General features: G+C 32.8%; 1 protein-coding gene across 1 annotated transcript; it reads left to right on the top strand.

Annotated features, from left to right (window-relative positions):
* Window positions 1-4,288: 4,288 nt before the first annotated feature.
* On the top strand, window positions 4,289-6,204 carry LOC112779345 (subtilisin-like protease SBT3.17). The gene is made up of 3 exons (XM_025823591.2): window positions 4,289-4,497; window positions 4,595-4,692; window positions 5,918-6,204. Exons 1-3 carry the CDS (start codon window positions 4,337-4,339, stop codon window positions 5,989-5,991), a joined length of 333 nt encoding a protein of 110 aa, XP_025679376.1. The 5' UTR covers window positions 4,289-4,336; the 3' UTR covers window positions 5,992-6,204.
* The last annotated feature ends 7,271 nt before the right edge of the window (window positions 6,205-13,475 follow it).

The raw sequence follows: 13,475 nt of genomic DNA, 5'->3' as shown, positions 1-13,475 counted from the left end.
AACAGCAACCAAAAATTAACCTCAAGCCACAGGACAATTATTTTCTGATGTGGAAGGTTAGACTAGGCTGCAACCACAGAGCATACTAAGAATAAATCCCACCTAACCGAAGCTCTGATACCACATGTTGGGAATAATACACAATTCTCCCTTGAGAAAATACCTTTCACAGAGAAATAAAATAGACACAATCACAACACAAGAATTTAACGTGGAAAACCCCAATTACTGGAGAAAAAAACCACGGCCGTTGTCAAATGACAACCAGAGAATATCACTATGTGAAAATTGTTACAATACATAGACTTCTTTCTCTCTAACACCGGCACCCCAGTACACCCACACTCTCAAAGCAAATATTTAACTATACCTCACAACACTCTCTAATCAAAGAGTATAGAGGAAAAGAAAAGTCAGATACAAGCTTTAAGTGTTTCCGACTGGTGCAAAAAATATGGAGAACTTAGCCTCATATTTATAACCTAGGCCACTCACTCCATTTGCTATCATAAGCAATGTGAGACTAATTCAACCAAATCCTAACAGAATTTTCATGACTCATAAATAACTAACACAATAGGGGTGTTCGCGGTGCGGTTTGGTTCGGTTTTTGAAGGAAAAGCCATCCGATCCGATCGTTTAATTAAGCTGCGGTTCGGTTTGGTTCGGTTTTTTTTTCAAGGTCATCCGAACCAAACCAAACCAATTAAAATCGGTTTGGTTTGGTTCGGTTTGTTCGGTTTTTTCAATCAAATAAAAAAAATTCTACCATACTATTATGCAATGTCATAAGATTGAAATCAACAAGCCAAAATACACAATAGCTAACAAAGTCTTGATCTAATGAAATATAACGACAATAGAATTCAAATACGACAATTAAAGAAGTTTAATAGCTCAACAGTCAACACAACTAAAAATAAAAATAAATTGTCATTAAACCGATAGCAATTAGCAAAGTTATGGTGTCTTCTCCAACAAAATAACTAAAACTTCATAATGCAAACCAACCTGAAATAATAAAAAAAACAATTACATAATAAGAACAACAAGAACAACAACAACAATAATTATAATAATAATAATAATATAAGGAGAACAATTCATACCATAAAACTTAACAAGATTAGACGAGCAAATAAACACTAAACAGAATTTGCAAATTGAACTTGGCAATGAACAAATTAAACCAGCAAGGCAGCAATAAACACTAAACAGAATATGCAAATTGAACTTGGCAATGAACAAATTAAACCAGCAAGGCAGCAAGGCAGCAATAAACACTAAATAGAATTTGCAAATTGAACTTGGCAATGAACAAATTAAACCAGCAAGGCAGCAATAAACACTAAATAGAATTTGCAAATTGAACTTGGCAATGAACAAATTAAACCAGCAAGGCAGCAATAAACACTAAACAGAATTTGCAAATTGAACTTGGCAAATGGCAATGAACAAATTAAACCAGCAAAGCAGCAATAAACACTAAACAGAATTTGCAAATTGAACTTGGCAATGAACAAATTAAACCAGCAAGGCAGCAATAAAGACTAAACAGAATTTGCAAATTGAACTTGGCAAATGGCAATGAACAAATTAAACCAGCAAGGCAGCAATAAACACTAAACAGAATTTGCAAATTGAACTTGGCAAATTAAAAAATTAAACCAGCAAGGCAGCAATAAACACTAAACAGAATTTACAAATTGAACTTGGCAATGAACAAATTAAACCAGCAAGGCAGCAATAAACACTAAACAGAATTTGCAAATTGAACTTGGCAATGAACAAATTAAACCAGCAAGGCAACAAGGCAGCAATAAACACTAAACAGAATTTGCAAATTGAACTTGGCAAATTGAAAAATTAAACCAGCAAGGCAGCAAGGCAGCAATAAACACTAAACAGAATTTGCAAATTGAACTTGGCAAATGGCAATGAACAAATTAAACCAGCAAGGCAGCAATAAACACTAAACAGAATTTGCAAATTGAACTTGGCAATGAACAAATTAAACCAGCAAGGCAGCAATAAACACTAAACAGAATTTGCAAATTGAACTTGGCAATGAACAAATTAAACCAGCAAGGCAGCAATAAACACTAAACAGAATTTGCAAATTGAACTTGGCAAATGGCAATGAACAAATTAAACCAGCAAGGCAGCAAGGCAGCAATAAACACTAAACAGAATTTGCAAATTGAACTTGGCAAATTAAAAAATTAAACCAGCAAGGCAGCAAGGCAGCAATAAACACTAAACAGAATTTGCAAATTGAACTTGGCAAATTAAAAAATTGAACTTGCCAAATTAAACCCTAAACAGAACAAAAGTTGATAATCTCAAATTAAACCAGCAATGAACCAAACAAGCAATGAACCCAGAAACCAGAATTTTCAAATTGAACAAAGTCACAAACTGAACAAACTGAACATTGAACAATAACCATTAACCAGCAAGCACCAAGCAGCAATACCAACAACAAGGCAAGAATGCATCAGTAAAGTTTACCTGAATAGATGGCTCGGGCTCCATATGCACCTGAATCGGTGGCTGGGTGGGAGGCTTTCTGGGTGCAGGCGGCGAGGTCGGAGGTGGTGAGGTGACCCTACAGAACCCAGAAACGCTGCTGGGTGGAGGCTTTCTGGGTGGAGGCGGTGACGTCGGAGGTGGTGAGGTCGGAGGTCCTGTAGGTGGGTGGGTGACTGGGTCTTCGTGTTCGCGGTGGGTGGGTGACTGCTACCTTCGACTTCGAGTATCAAGGAGACAAGGACAATGAGTGAAGAAGGTGGGTGACTGCTGGCCGTTTGGGTGCGTGGGTGCGTGGGTGGTGGCTCCGATCTGGGGTTTGGGCGGCGGGGTTAGGTTTCCATGGAGGGAGCCGGGGAAGGGAGGGACTCGCGCAGCTGTGCCTGACTGCCTGTAAGTGTAACGCGTTTGGGGGGGGGGGTGGGGGTATGGGGGGTAGGGTTGGGGTAGTTTTAATTTTAGGGTTTTCTGAAGAACCGGTTCGGTTCGGTTCGGTTCGGTTAGGGTTTTGGTGGCAAGAACCGAAAACCGAACCGAACCGCAAAAAAACCACAAAACATCATTTTTTCGGTTTTTTCGGTTTTTGGTTAATTCGGTTTTCGATTTTTTCGGTTCGGTCCATCGGTTTAGTTCGGTTCGGATCGGTTTTGAACACCCCTATAACACATAACTTGATTGTTATACCTATAATTCGGCCGTTATAATCTGGTTCATTCCGTATTATTTAATAACTACCACCTATTACTCGAAAAACAAGTTTTTCTCAATTACCTATAACTCGACCAATGAAACCTATACCTCAGTTCAAGTTAAAACTCGGCCCATAATTCAAAAACATAATAAGTTGATAATACGTAGTAGAGCGATATGATGACTCCATCACACGTCATCAACTCAATGAAATAGGTAACCACATTGTGGTTCTCACAACAATTGTATCTTATGATTTGCTAATCGAGCATATTCAAAATGCTTAGTCTCTATTTAGTCTATATAAGATAACATTAGTTTAAGGTAAAGGACATCTAAAAATTTAATACTCACTTAAATCACTCTCACTCTATCTTCTTCGAATTATTATTGGCTTGAGTATCGAAATACCTTTTACAAATACCCACCCCGTCTAATGTTTTTCGGAAATCCAGCATATAACTCATCCGTAAAGAAATTAGGACATTTCTCCTTTTGCAACGAACTATACCTCGGATAAACTTCTTAACAACAAGAACACCTAAAAATTATTCCTTTAAAATCAATTATGATTTTAATCTAACTAGAATTATTATTCCTTTACTTAAATACCACAATTCTATTATTATTTTTAATTTTTTTTAGATATACATTAAAATTAATTATCAAAATCAGTTATTAATGTAAAATACACATTAAAATATAAAATACATATTAAAAATAAGTTAAATTACATATATACACATTCCTACACAAATACAAAAAGACTAATTTTAATAACTAATTTTAGTATATAAATAATATTTTTTATTATTTTATTCAAATAAATACCACATTTATATTATACACGCAGTTTTTTTAAATTTTGTAAAATATGACTTATGTTCTTTTTTAAAATAATATGTCTTGGCAAGACCCTATTCCTTAGAATAAGAATAGGGAATAAAAAATATAACAAGATTAAAATTAACCATTAAAATTAATTATTAACATTTATATATAAATAATTAATTTTATAGTAATAATTTAATTTTGGTATATAATTGGAATAATTTATTCATTTTTGTTTGCGTCTTTTGCGATATTTAAAGGAAAAGCATACGCGAACAAATGTATAATGGGGACGGCAACTGGCGTTGGCAACCTCTTGGTTTTAGCGATATTGATTGCCACCGCAATGGCGGATTCTGCGGCGGTTCACATAGTGTACACGGAGCAGCCCCACGGTGAGGAACCTGAGGCCTTCCACATCCGAACCCTCTCCGCCGTCCTCGGCAGGTACCAACCTCAATTCGTGATTTTGACGAACCCTGTTTGTGTCAAATTGAAGAATCAAAATTGGTTGTGTAAATTGGGAAATTTTGATTTGGTGCAGTGAGGAGGCTGCAAAGGACGCTTTGTTATATAGTTACAAGTCAGCTGCTAGTGGCTTTTCTGCTAAGCTTACTCCTTCTCAAGTTGCTCAACTTTCAAGTATGCCTCTTTTTTAATTGTATTATCATTAGTCTTTTATATTCTTAATTGTTTCTGTTTGATATATATATCTTTGCATGTGTCTAATTTGATTTTAGTTTTTAAAAAATTAATGTATGAAGTTTGTTAGAATGGATTTTTTTGGAACTGAGACTGTGAGATGGCTTCAGCTTTAGGGTTTAGGGTGGAATTTTTTCACTTTTTTTAACTTCATAACCAAACACACCCTTAGGTAGTGTTTATGATATGTCTAGGAATAGAAATACATAAACTAGAAGAATAGAAATCTAGTTTGAGGAGGAGGAAGACAAAGACGAAGATACTAAAAAGATTTTCTCCCATATATAATTAGAGCAATGCTAGAGGGCTATTAGACAAAGACGAAGAATGTTGTTAGATTACTAGACTTAAAAAACTAGACTAAAAAAATTAAGTTGATGGCTAAGTGATGGCCAAGACTCCTAGTATTTCTCATATAATTATATAAAAATTATGTACATTTTAAAAACTAGGATGAGACATTATTTCTGTCTCATTATGTGTGGCACTTCACTCGGCTTTCTGCTGGTCAGAATTCTTCAGAGTGAACTCTTTTCGGTTGATTGGCTCTCAATGAAAGTACCTATACAATGAACTACGAAACACAGAAGCGAGCTATTATCGCAATGAAAGATATAATGAGCTACAACGCACAGCAGCGAGCTATTATAAACGAGAGAGTCAAAGATTTTATAAGGCTCTTTTTCCTCAGATATAGGATTCTTTTTCAAATATTGGTTCCTTGAGAGCCTATCACTTTTATCATCATCCTCATCATGGTCATCACAATGATTCAACTCTGTTAATACAGTGAACAACATCGGATATGGGTCTAGGAAAATTGACTCCTTGTGATTAGGGTACCACCAGGATCAAGCTGCATATAGTTAAGAGTTGAACATTTTTTAATAATATAAATCAAAGTTCATATGAAATGTGAAGACATACCAATGCTTGAAGTTGAGTATTGAGATTACTCTTGTAATTTGGAAAGAAATATGGACTATACATTAAGGATATTGTAGATTGAATATTTGCATATCTAATCTGAAAGGGTTTTCATGAGTATCTAATGTTGCATCAATCATCACATGTATCTGTATAATTCCTTCTACTTGATTTTTCCTAGTATGTTTGATTGTTCTAGTTCGGTTTAATTATTAATATATATATTTTAAATATACAGAGCAACCGGGTGTTCTTCAAATTGTTCCTAGCAGGAGACTTCAGCTCCATGGTGGACCCAACATGGATGAATAAATAAATAAGGAATTTCTGGATGTAAACAATCATACCTCACAATCTAGTATAAACTATTATGACTCAGCTATGTTATGAAATTAAGATTTTAGAATATGAATGAATATATGTATGTATAATAAATATATAGTTGTCAATTACTCTGATGAATGCCTATGATTGTGTGACATGTTTCAATATCCAAATGGCACCAACATGCCCCTTGTGAGCTCACTAATGATCTGGCAAAGCATTGAGGGATTAATTATATTTGAAGTCTACTCTACATAAGAAAAGAAGGTCCCAGTTAAAAAAAAAAGGGTTTGAAAAAAGAACACTTTATATATAACTGTTTCATAGTTTCTTGATTTGGTATTTGGTGTGTAAAACTAGTGCTTCATCAAACACCTCTTAAAAGGGTGGTTTCACTGCCTAGAGTGATTAGCTATTCATCAATCATAATGAGCTTTGATTGAAACCAACTCAAGTTCTTATGTTGTTTGTTTCGGGTGAAAAGAAAGGTGCAATTTATGTTTAGGAATGATTTCATGTGTAGTTTTATGCTTGGATTTCATTCATAAGATAAAAAAGTCTCCTCTGTTTATTTACTAAACACATCCTTAGAGTGAAGATGTACAAACTAATTAACACTTAAAACTTTCGTCTAGACTGTTGATCATGTGAATTGATTCTACCATGTGAATATTTCACATGATTTCCTAATATGAGATCTTTCTATGGCATGTGATGAAATATAATTAATTATGAAATACACACAATTAAATCATGTGGAGTTTTACCGGAGATGATTCACACCTGACACCACATTGTTCCTGCTTTATTAACAAAGCATGAAGACCTTTAAAGTTTGAATTGAAATCTAGCACATAGTTATTGGATAGTAATTCCAAGTTAAAGTTAGCATGTAGCTTTCTATGAGAGGATTGCATAACATTTGTACTCTTTACATCAAAGAATGATTAGTCTTATCTTATGAACAGTTAAAATGTGTGATGTAGGGTAGATTCAAATACCTTAGGGGAGCAGTGGAATGTTTGCTAGATTTCAAATCATAATGATTGTAATAAGTACAATGTATTTGTTTTTGGTCTCAATATACATAAATACACGATAAGTGATTTTTTTTTTTTTGGTGACTACGATAAGTGATTTTTTATATACATATAATATTTTTTGTTTTATTTTATATTAATGTTCCCTGTGATTAGCAGCACCACATTGACACGTATATATATGAAGAAGGTTCTTTTGTTAATTAGCACATTTAAAAGAAGAAAGCATAGGGTTCATGAATGTCAGAGATTATATACCTTATCCCAACATTATGATCCAAAATGTTCCCTTTCTGTTTACACAAGCATTGACAAATAAACAAACGTGCTTGATATAATTTTGCAATGTATTTTTAAGTGTCACATAACATGGTTTCCTTTGAAGAAGCAGGGACCAAGTACCATGAACCCTCACAAACTAGTGTATGTGTTAGTGCCACGTATATTGAGCTGGAATTAGGATAATGAACCGAAACCCCATTTGAAAAGTGTTCAAATCCATTGAATATGGAAAGTTAGAGAGGAATAATCCAGAGTGGCCTTATTATTAGATGGAAAGGTGTTTGTGAAAATGCCTGTGTGAGAGTGAGAGAGTAAATGGGGGAGGGAAATTAAGATTTAAGAATCATGTGGAAGCATGTGGCATTTGGGTTGGAGAACATGCCCAAAGCAACAACACTTAGGTACACCTGTCACTCTCCCATTCCCTTGGAAGCCTCCTTGGAAATTGTGCCATGTGGTCCCCACAAACCCCCTTCCCTTCCCCTAATCCAATCCTTTATAATTAGGCCTCAATCTTAATGCTGCTACACAAACATACACAGCCTTATAAATCTAAATCCTCTCTCTCATTCTTGGTGTCTATTTTTTTGAAAACTAACCTATAATGGGAGTTTCTTCACATCCTTTTTCTTCTCTTGTTTCCCTCTCTTTGAATGATCTTGAAGTACTCAATGATCCATCATATTTGTGGAGCAAGGTGAGTGTCAAGGGTAGGAGGCCAAGAACAAGAACAAGAAGGGTTTTGATGAAGAGGATTGGTGGTTCTAGAAGATCAAGAGGAAGAGGAACCAAATCCAATAATGGGATTCAGAGCAGGGTGAGAACATTGAAGAATCTTATACCAAACAGTGACAATAACATGGGTTTGGATGGACTCTTTAGAGAGACAGCAAATTATATATTGTCTTTGCAAAATAGAGTGAGAGTCATGCAGGTCATGGTTAAGGTTTTAACAGGTTCTGGTGGTGATGATGAGTGATGAATTGATTTTTGTTCTTCAGATTGTAAAGACTAATTAAGTAATTATGGTTCATAGTTATAGAAATTCTATGTTTATTTTTAATGTCATTCTTTGAGTTTTTTAGATCAGTTTTCATGATCATTTTAATGTCTCTAAAGGTGATGAACCAGTATTACTGGTTTTGTTACAATTCTTTGTCCTTTTTTAATATATAATTTTACTTCTCTTAATCAATCCCTCATTTGGGGGATTATTCATTTTTACATAATAGTAATCTTAATAGGTTCCAATCCATATGACTACATGGTAACTAATGAGAGAAAATGAAGTTAAACAAATTTTTAGAAACTAAAATATGGTTAATGTTGTTTGTAAGAAACTATATTGCATCTTATTCAGATGTGAGTTTGATTTTTACTATTAATGTGAAGTCAATTTTATAAATATTCAAAACTTTAGAAATATATAACTTTGTTCTAAAATATAAAAAGAATTTAATTTTAGTGCACGTAAAATAATTTTACATATGCATCTAATTACGTCAGGAAAAATATTTGTCATCTAAATAAACAAATATGATTGAACGACTTTATGAAATAGTTTATAGTGTTCGTGCATCAAAATTAAACTCGTTAGAAACTCAAATAATTCTTACAAAAGATGGACCATGATGTTTACCTATTCAACTAAGTATTTATTGCGTGTAAAGAAGAGGGCAACATCCTATAAGGTGAAGGAAAATGAAGGAGAAGGAGATAATGGTTTAAACATATGCTTTCCATCCACATGATCTGATTTTTTTTTTTTTTTTTCTGTTTTCTTATAATCTAATTCTTCTGCTCTTCATTATTATCCAATATTGAGGCATAGAGTTGAAGCCATTTTGTTAGTTCAATTGGAAGGAACCGTTGAAGCTGTAGTCATGATTATCCTTTAAAACCTTGCCAAGGTGGTTATTCTCATCCATTTGGCAAAGACATGTTCAAATCTAGCTGTAGTCTGGTCTTCATGGTTGACATCATATGGTGCAGGACACCAACCATGTGCTTGTTGGTGCTGGAACCACCGATATCATACATTTCGATTATTTTCTGTAGTCTTTCACATTCATATCTTAATCTTATTAGAAATTTGACTAGTTTCTTTTGAAAAAACTGTAATTATTCTTTTAATAAAGTATGAGAGACAAAGACAATAGAAGGTTGAAAAGTCTAAAATTATTTTATTTTGTATTTTTTAACTATTGTTAGAATAATTGAATATTAATTTTAGATATAATAAATATATAATTATAGATGTCAAATTAAACAAAATAAGTTTAACTTTTTTTTTTAAATTTAATTTTGACTATTCAAATTTAATATCTGATCTGTTATAATTCGGTTGTAATATAAATTGGATATTGATCTTTTAGAATAATAACTTCATTCTTCAGTTACAATTCTTGACTATAATTATTACTAAAATTGTAATTGATCAACAATTACAATCTTGAGTCACTTACATAAAAGTGTCATATTTGCATAGGAGAGATATGCTTTGGAATGCGATCTTAATTCTTATTAAAAAATATAAAATATTTATTTGAGCATTGAAATATTTTTTTGTAGGTATCTACTTTCTATGTTTTTTGATGATTGAGTTATACTCACTACCCTTCAAAAAAAAAAATTACAACATTACAAGTGACAAGCTATATCTTAAAAGTTTATCTACTCAAAAAATATATAAGACCATTCGAAAAACGATGAATTTAATTATTCCTCAACGAATTTAATTTCAATTTTATACATTTATATTATGTATAAACACATAATTTTGAAGTGATAATAAGCATCTTTAAATTTTTGCATTTACTTGCATTAGCAGAAGTGGGTGTATATTGACAGCTCATCAGAACTGAGAACTGAGAACTAAGAAGAAACAAAAACGTAACATAATAATTATCCTTACTCTGTTACCATCAAAATTTACTTGTTGATGCTATATAGATACGTTCTTTCTCTAGCAATGATACCTTTAATTTTTAGCGTACAAAAAGAAATTGGGATGTAGACATAACAACCACTAAACTTGAATCATGCATTAAAATCAAATCCCATCGTACCTTTATTAACTTGTGTATTATGTAATTTTCATCATCTTATCTTGTACTCCAAACTTTTCTAAAAGTACCATCAAATCATCAATACAAAACAATATTAATTGGTATTTATAACTATTCTATATAGAAATATCACTTTTTTTTTACCTAAGTTGTAAGTAGAGAAATTATAATTCAACATATCTGCTCATAATTCATAAACATATATAAGTTTCAAGTTTCAACCATTAGATGAGACATAAGAGCATTATTTAAAACAAATTCTATGATGATGTTGTATTGTAATAATATCTCATTTGGAAAATACTATAGAAACAGATCCCAAAATATTATTTAAAAAAAATTAAAACCATTATCAGGTTTCTTAACTCAATCCAACAGTATCTCAATATAATAGTCATTATTCTTGCTTTGCTCAAAGGACTCTATCTCAATCCGTACAACAATGGTGGACCAACTTGTAATTCATTAGTCATGTCGTCTATTGTAGAAATAGAAATACATAGCTGTCTACATACAGTGCATTAAAAAGAAAAAGAAAAGGATGAAAAAAAAAAAAGAGAATAATGATATCTGTGCAAGATCCTGATAATGATGATCAAGTTAGAAGACAATAGTGCAACTTTATCCAAAGTATTTTATATTTGAGGATATATTAGCTTTAGCAATTGGATGAGCATGTGTGCCTCGTGTCTTTCAATGTGTGATGCAAATGTTTCATTGTTCTTCTCAAAATGTGAGTATGTGGGTAATTATGCCATCAAAGAAATTGTATTCTAAAATTAATTATTAATATAAAATATATATTAAAATAAATTAAATAATATATATAAATAAATAATAATTAATTTTATTAATTAATTTTAATATATATAAAATATTTTTGATAAAAATTTTCAACTCATTTATAAAATGAATCATGATATTTACAATAAAAATCTGTTACTAAATAAATTATTTATGTAGAATAATATTAAAATATAATATATATATATATATATATATATATATTAAAATTATATAAAATAATGTATATAAATATATACTAAATAATTTAATAATTATATATTTATATAAATTTTTTGTTTTTATTTATGGGTGTTTTTCATTTGATTTTAAAGGGTACATTCGTACATGTCAATAATTTCATTTAGACCAGAAATCCACATAATCACTATTCCACGAGTGTCTTGTTGACTTATTGTAAGGTTGCACTACTTATGTCTTATGGACTTGACTTATTCTATCTTTCTATTACTATATCGTTTTAATTCAACTTTTTATTTGATATTATCAACAAATGTAAAATTAATTTAAATAATAAGTATTTATTATCATTCTAAGTAAGGGATTTTGAATTTTTTTTTTTGTGTTTAAACAAAAGAGAATGCCAAAGCAAACACCTATCTTAAATCAGAACGGATGATTTGTTGGAGAACATTATTAAATTCTGACCAAATCACATGATTAAAATTACTTCTTACTCTATATCTAGCCATTTAATCCGCCGTTTTATTTGCTTCTCTAGTTATCCAATCGACTTGAACATACCAAGATCATGATAAAAGCTTCTAAATTTTGTGAACTAAATCAACAACTTTAGACGTGTACTCACCACCAAAGTCATGCAAAAGGTGTAGAACGTCTAGACAATCCGTTTCACACACAATGTTTCTCAAATCGCAATTCCAGGCTAAGACAAGCACCTTCCAGATTGCAAAAAACTCACATCTAGTGATAGACTAGGGAGGAGAACTACCAGAACAGTTCGAGATCCAACTCCCATTATAGTCTCTAATAATACAGCTAAAACCAGCTAAACTCAAATTAGGGAATAAACTTGCATCAAAATTAACTTTAAAGCTATTACCTATAGGGAGTTTTCAGCACTAGCGATTCTTGAAGGTGTTGAATGAAGAACACCGGTGCATATAAAGTCTTAGGTTCATAACAATGCTTCTAATAAGGGCAACCACCTTGTGATCCGTCCAAAGATTCCCAATATTGAGAACATCATTACACTTATGTCTCCACAACTACCACACTCTGACCCCAAAAAATACCTCATTACCAGGCACGACTTTTCTAAACCAAGCCTTAACGGAGGTGCCTTCAAACGAGTCAATAAAGTGAGGGTCTAACATATGCCAAAGACTCTTGGATTTAACACAGTCTCGCAGGCAATGTTCAATTATCTCCTGAGCCGTATTGCATCTCTGGCACAAATTCGAACTTACTAAGAAGCGCCAAATTAGCACAGTATGTATCTCTTACACCCAAATCATCCGCCTTTTTGGGAGTAATAGCTACTTCTCACTTAACCAATGGCAACCCTCTCCCATTATTATGGCCTTTCCATAAGAACCGTCGCATCAGTGAATCAATCTTTTCACATGCATACTTTGAAAGGAGAGTAACCTGCATATTGTAGACCGTAATAGAAGCCATTACCGACTTAACCAAACAAAGTCTTCCTACCTTATTCAGCAGACATCCCTTCCAACTAGAAAGCTTGTTCTGAATTTTCTCAATGACTTATTGAGCCGTCCTCTTGGAAGACCTTTCATGCCCAGTACCTTCTCAAGTCTTGACAAAAACGAATGCTAGAGACTACCGAGAGTATCTCCTTCCTTCTCACAGAAATATTCTTTGAACATTGAGCCCTAGACTTACTAAGAATCAGTCGCATGCCTGATGCTTTGGAGAATAAGTCCATGCATTTCATAACCTCCTCTACCTGAGCTTTTGTAGCTTTACAGAACAACAGTAGATCATCAGCAAACATCAAATGAAATATTTTCGGGCCATATCTAAAAATTGACACAGAATCCACGATCCTTGAGAAACTCGATGGACAATAAAACAAGCAAGACACTCCATACAAAGCTCAAAAGGATAAGGGGATATAGGATCCCCTTGTCTCAAATCCCTCTGGGAGTTAAAGCTCTGGAGTTTATCACCGTTCCACAAAATAGACAAAGAAGACGACATCACACAAGCCATAATAAGATGAATAGTAGCCTTCGAAAAGCCAAACTGAACCAAAGAAGCTTCAAGAAATCTCCAGTTCACCCTATCATACGTC

The sequence above is a fragment of the Arachis hypogaea genome, chromosome 19, assembly GCF_003086295.3.
Source record: "Arachis hypogaea cultivar Tifrunner chromosome 19, arahy.Tifrunner.gnm2.J5K5, whole genome shotgun sequence".
Lineage (NCBI taxonomy): Eukaryota > Viridiplantae > Streptophyta > Magnoliopsida > Fabales > Fabaceae > Arachis > Arachis hypogaea.
The sequence above is the reverse complement of the archived record's forward strand: the minus strand, read 5'-3'. Positions and strand labels throughout refer to the sequence as shown.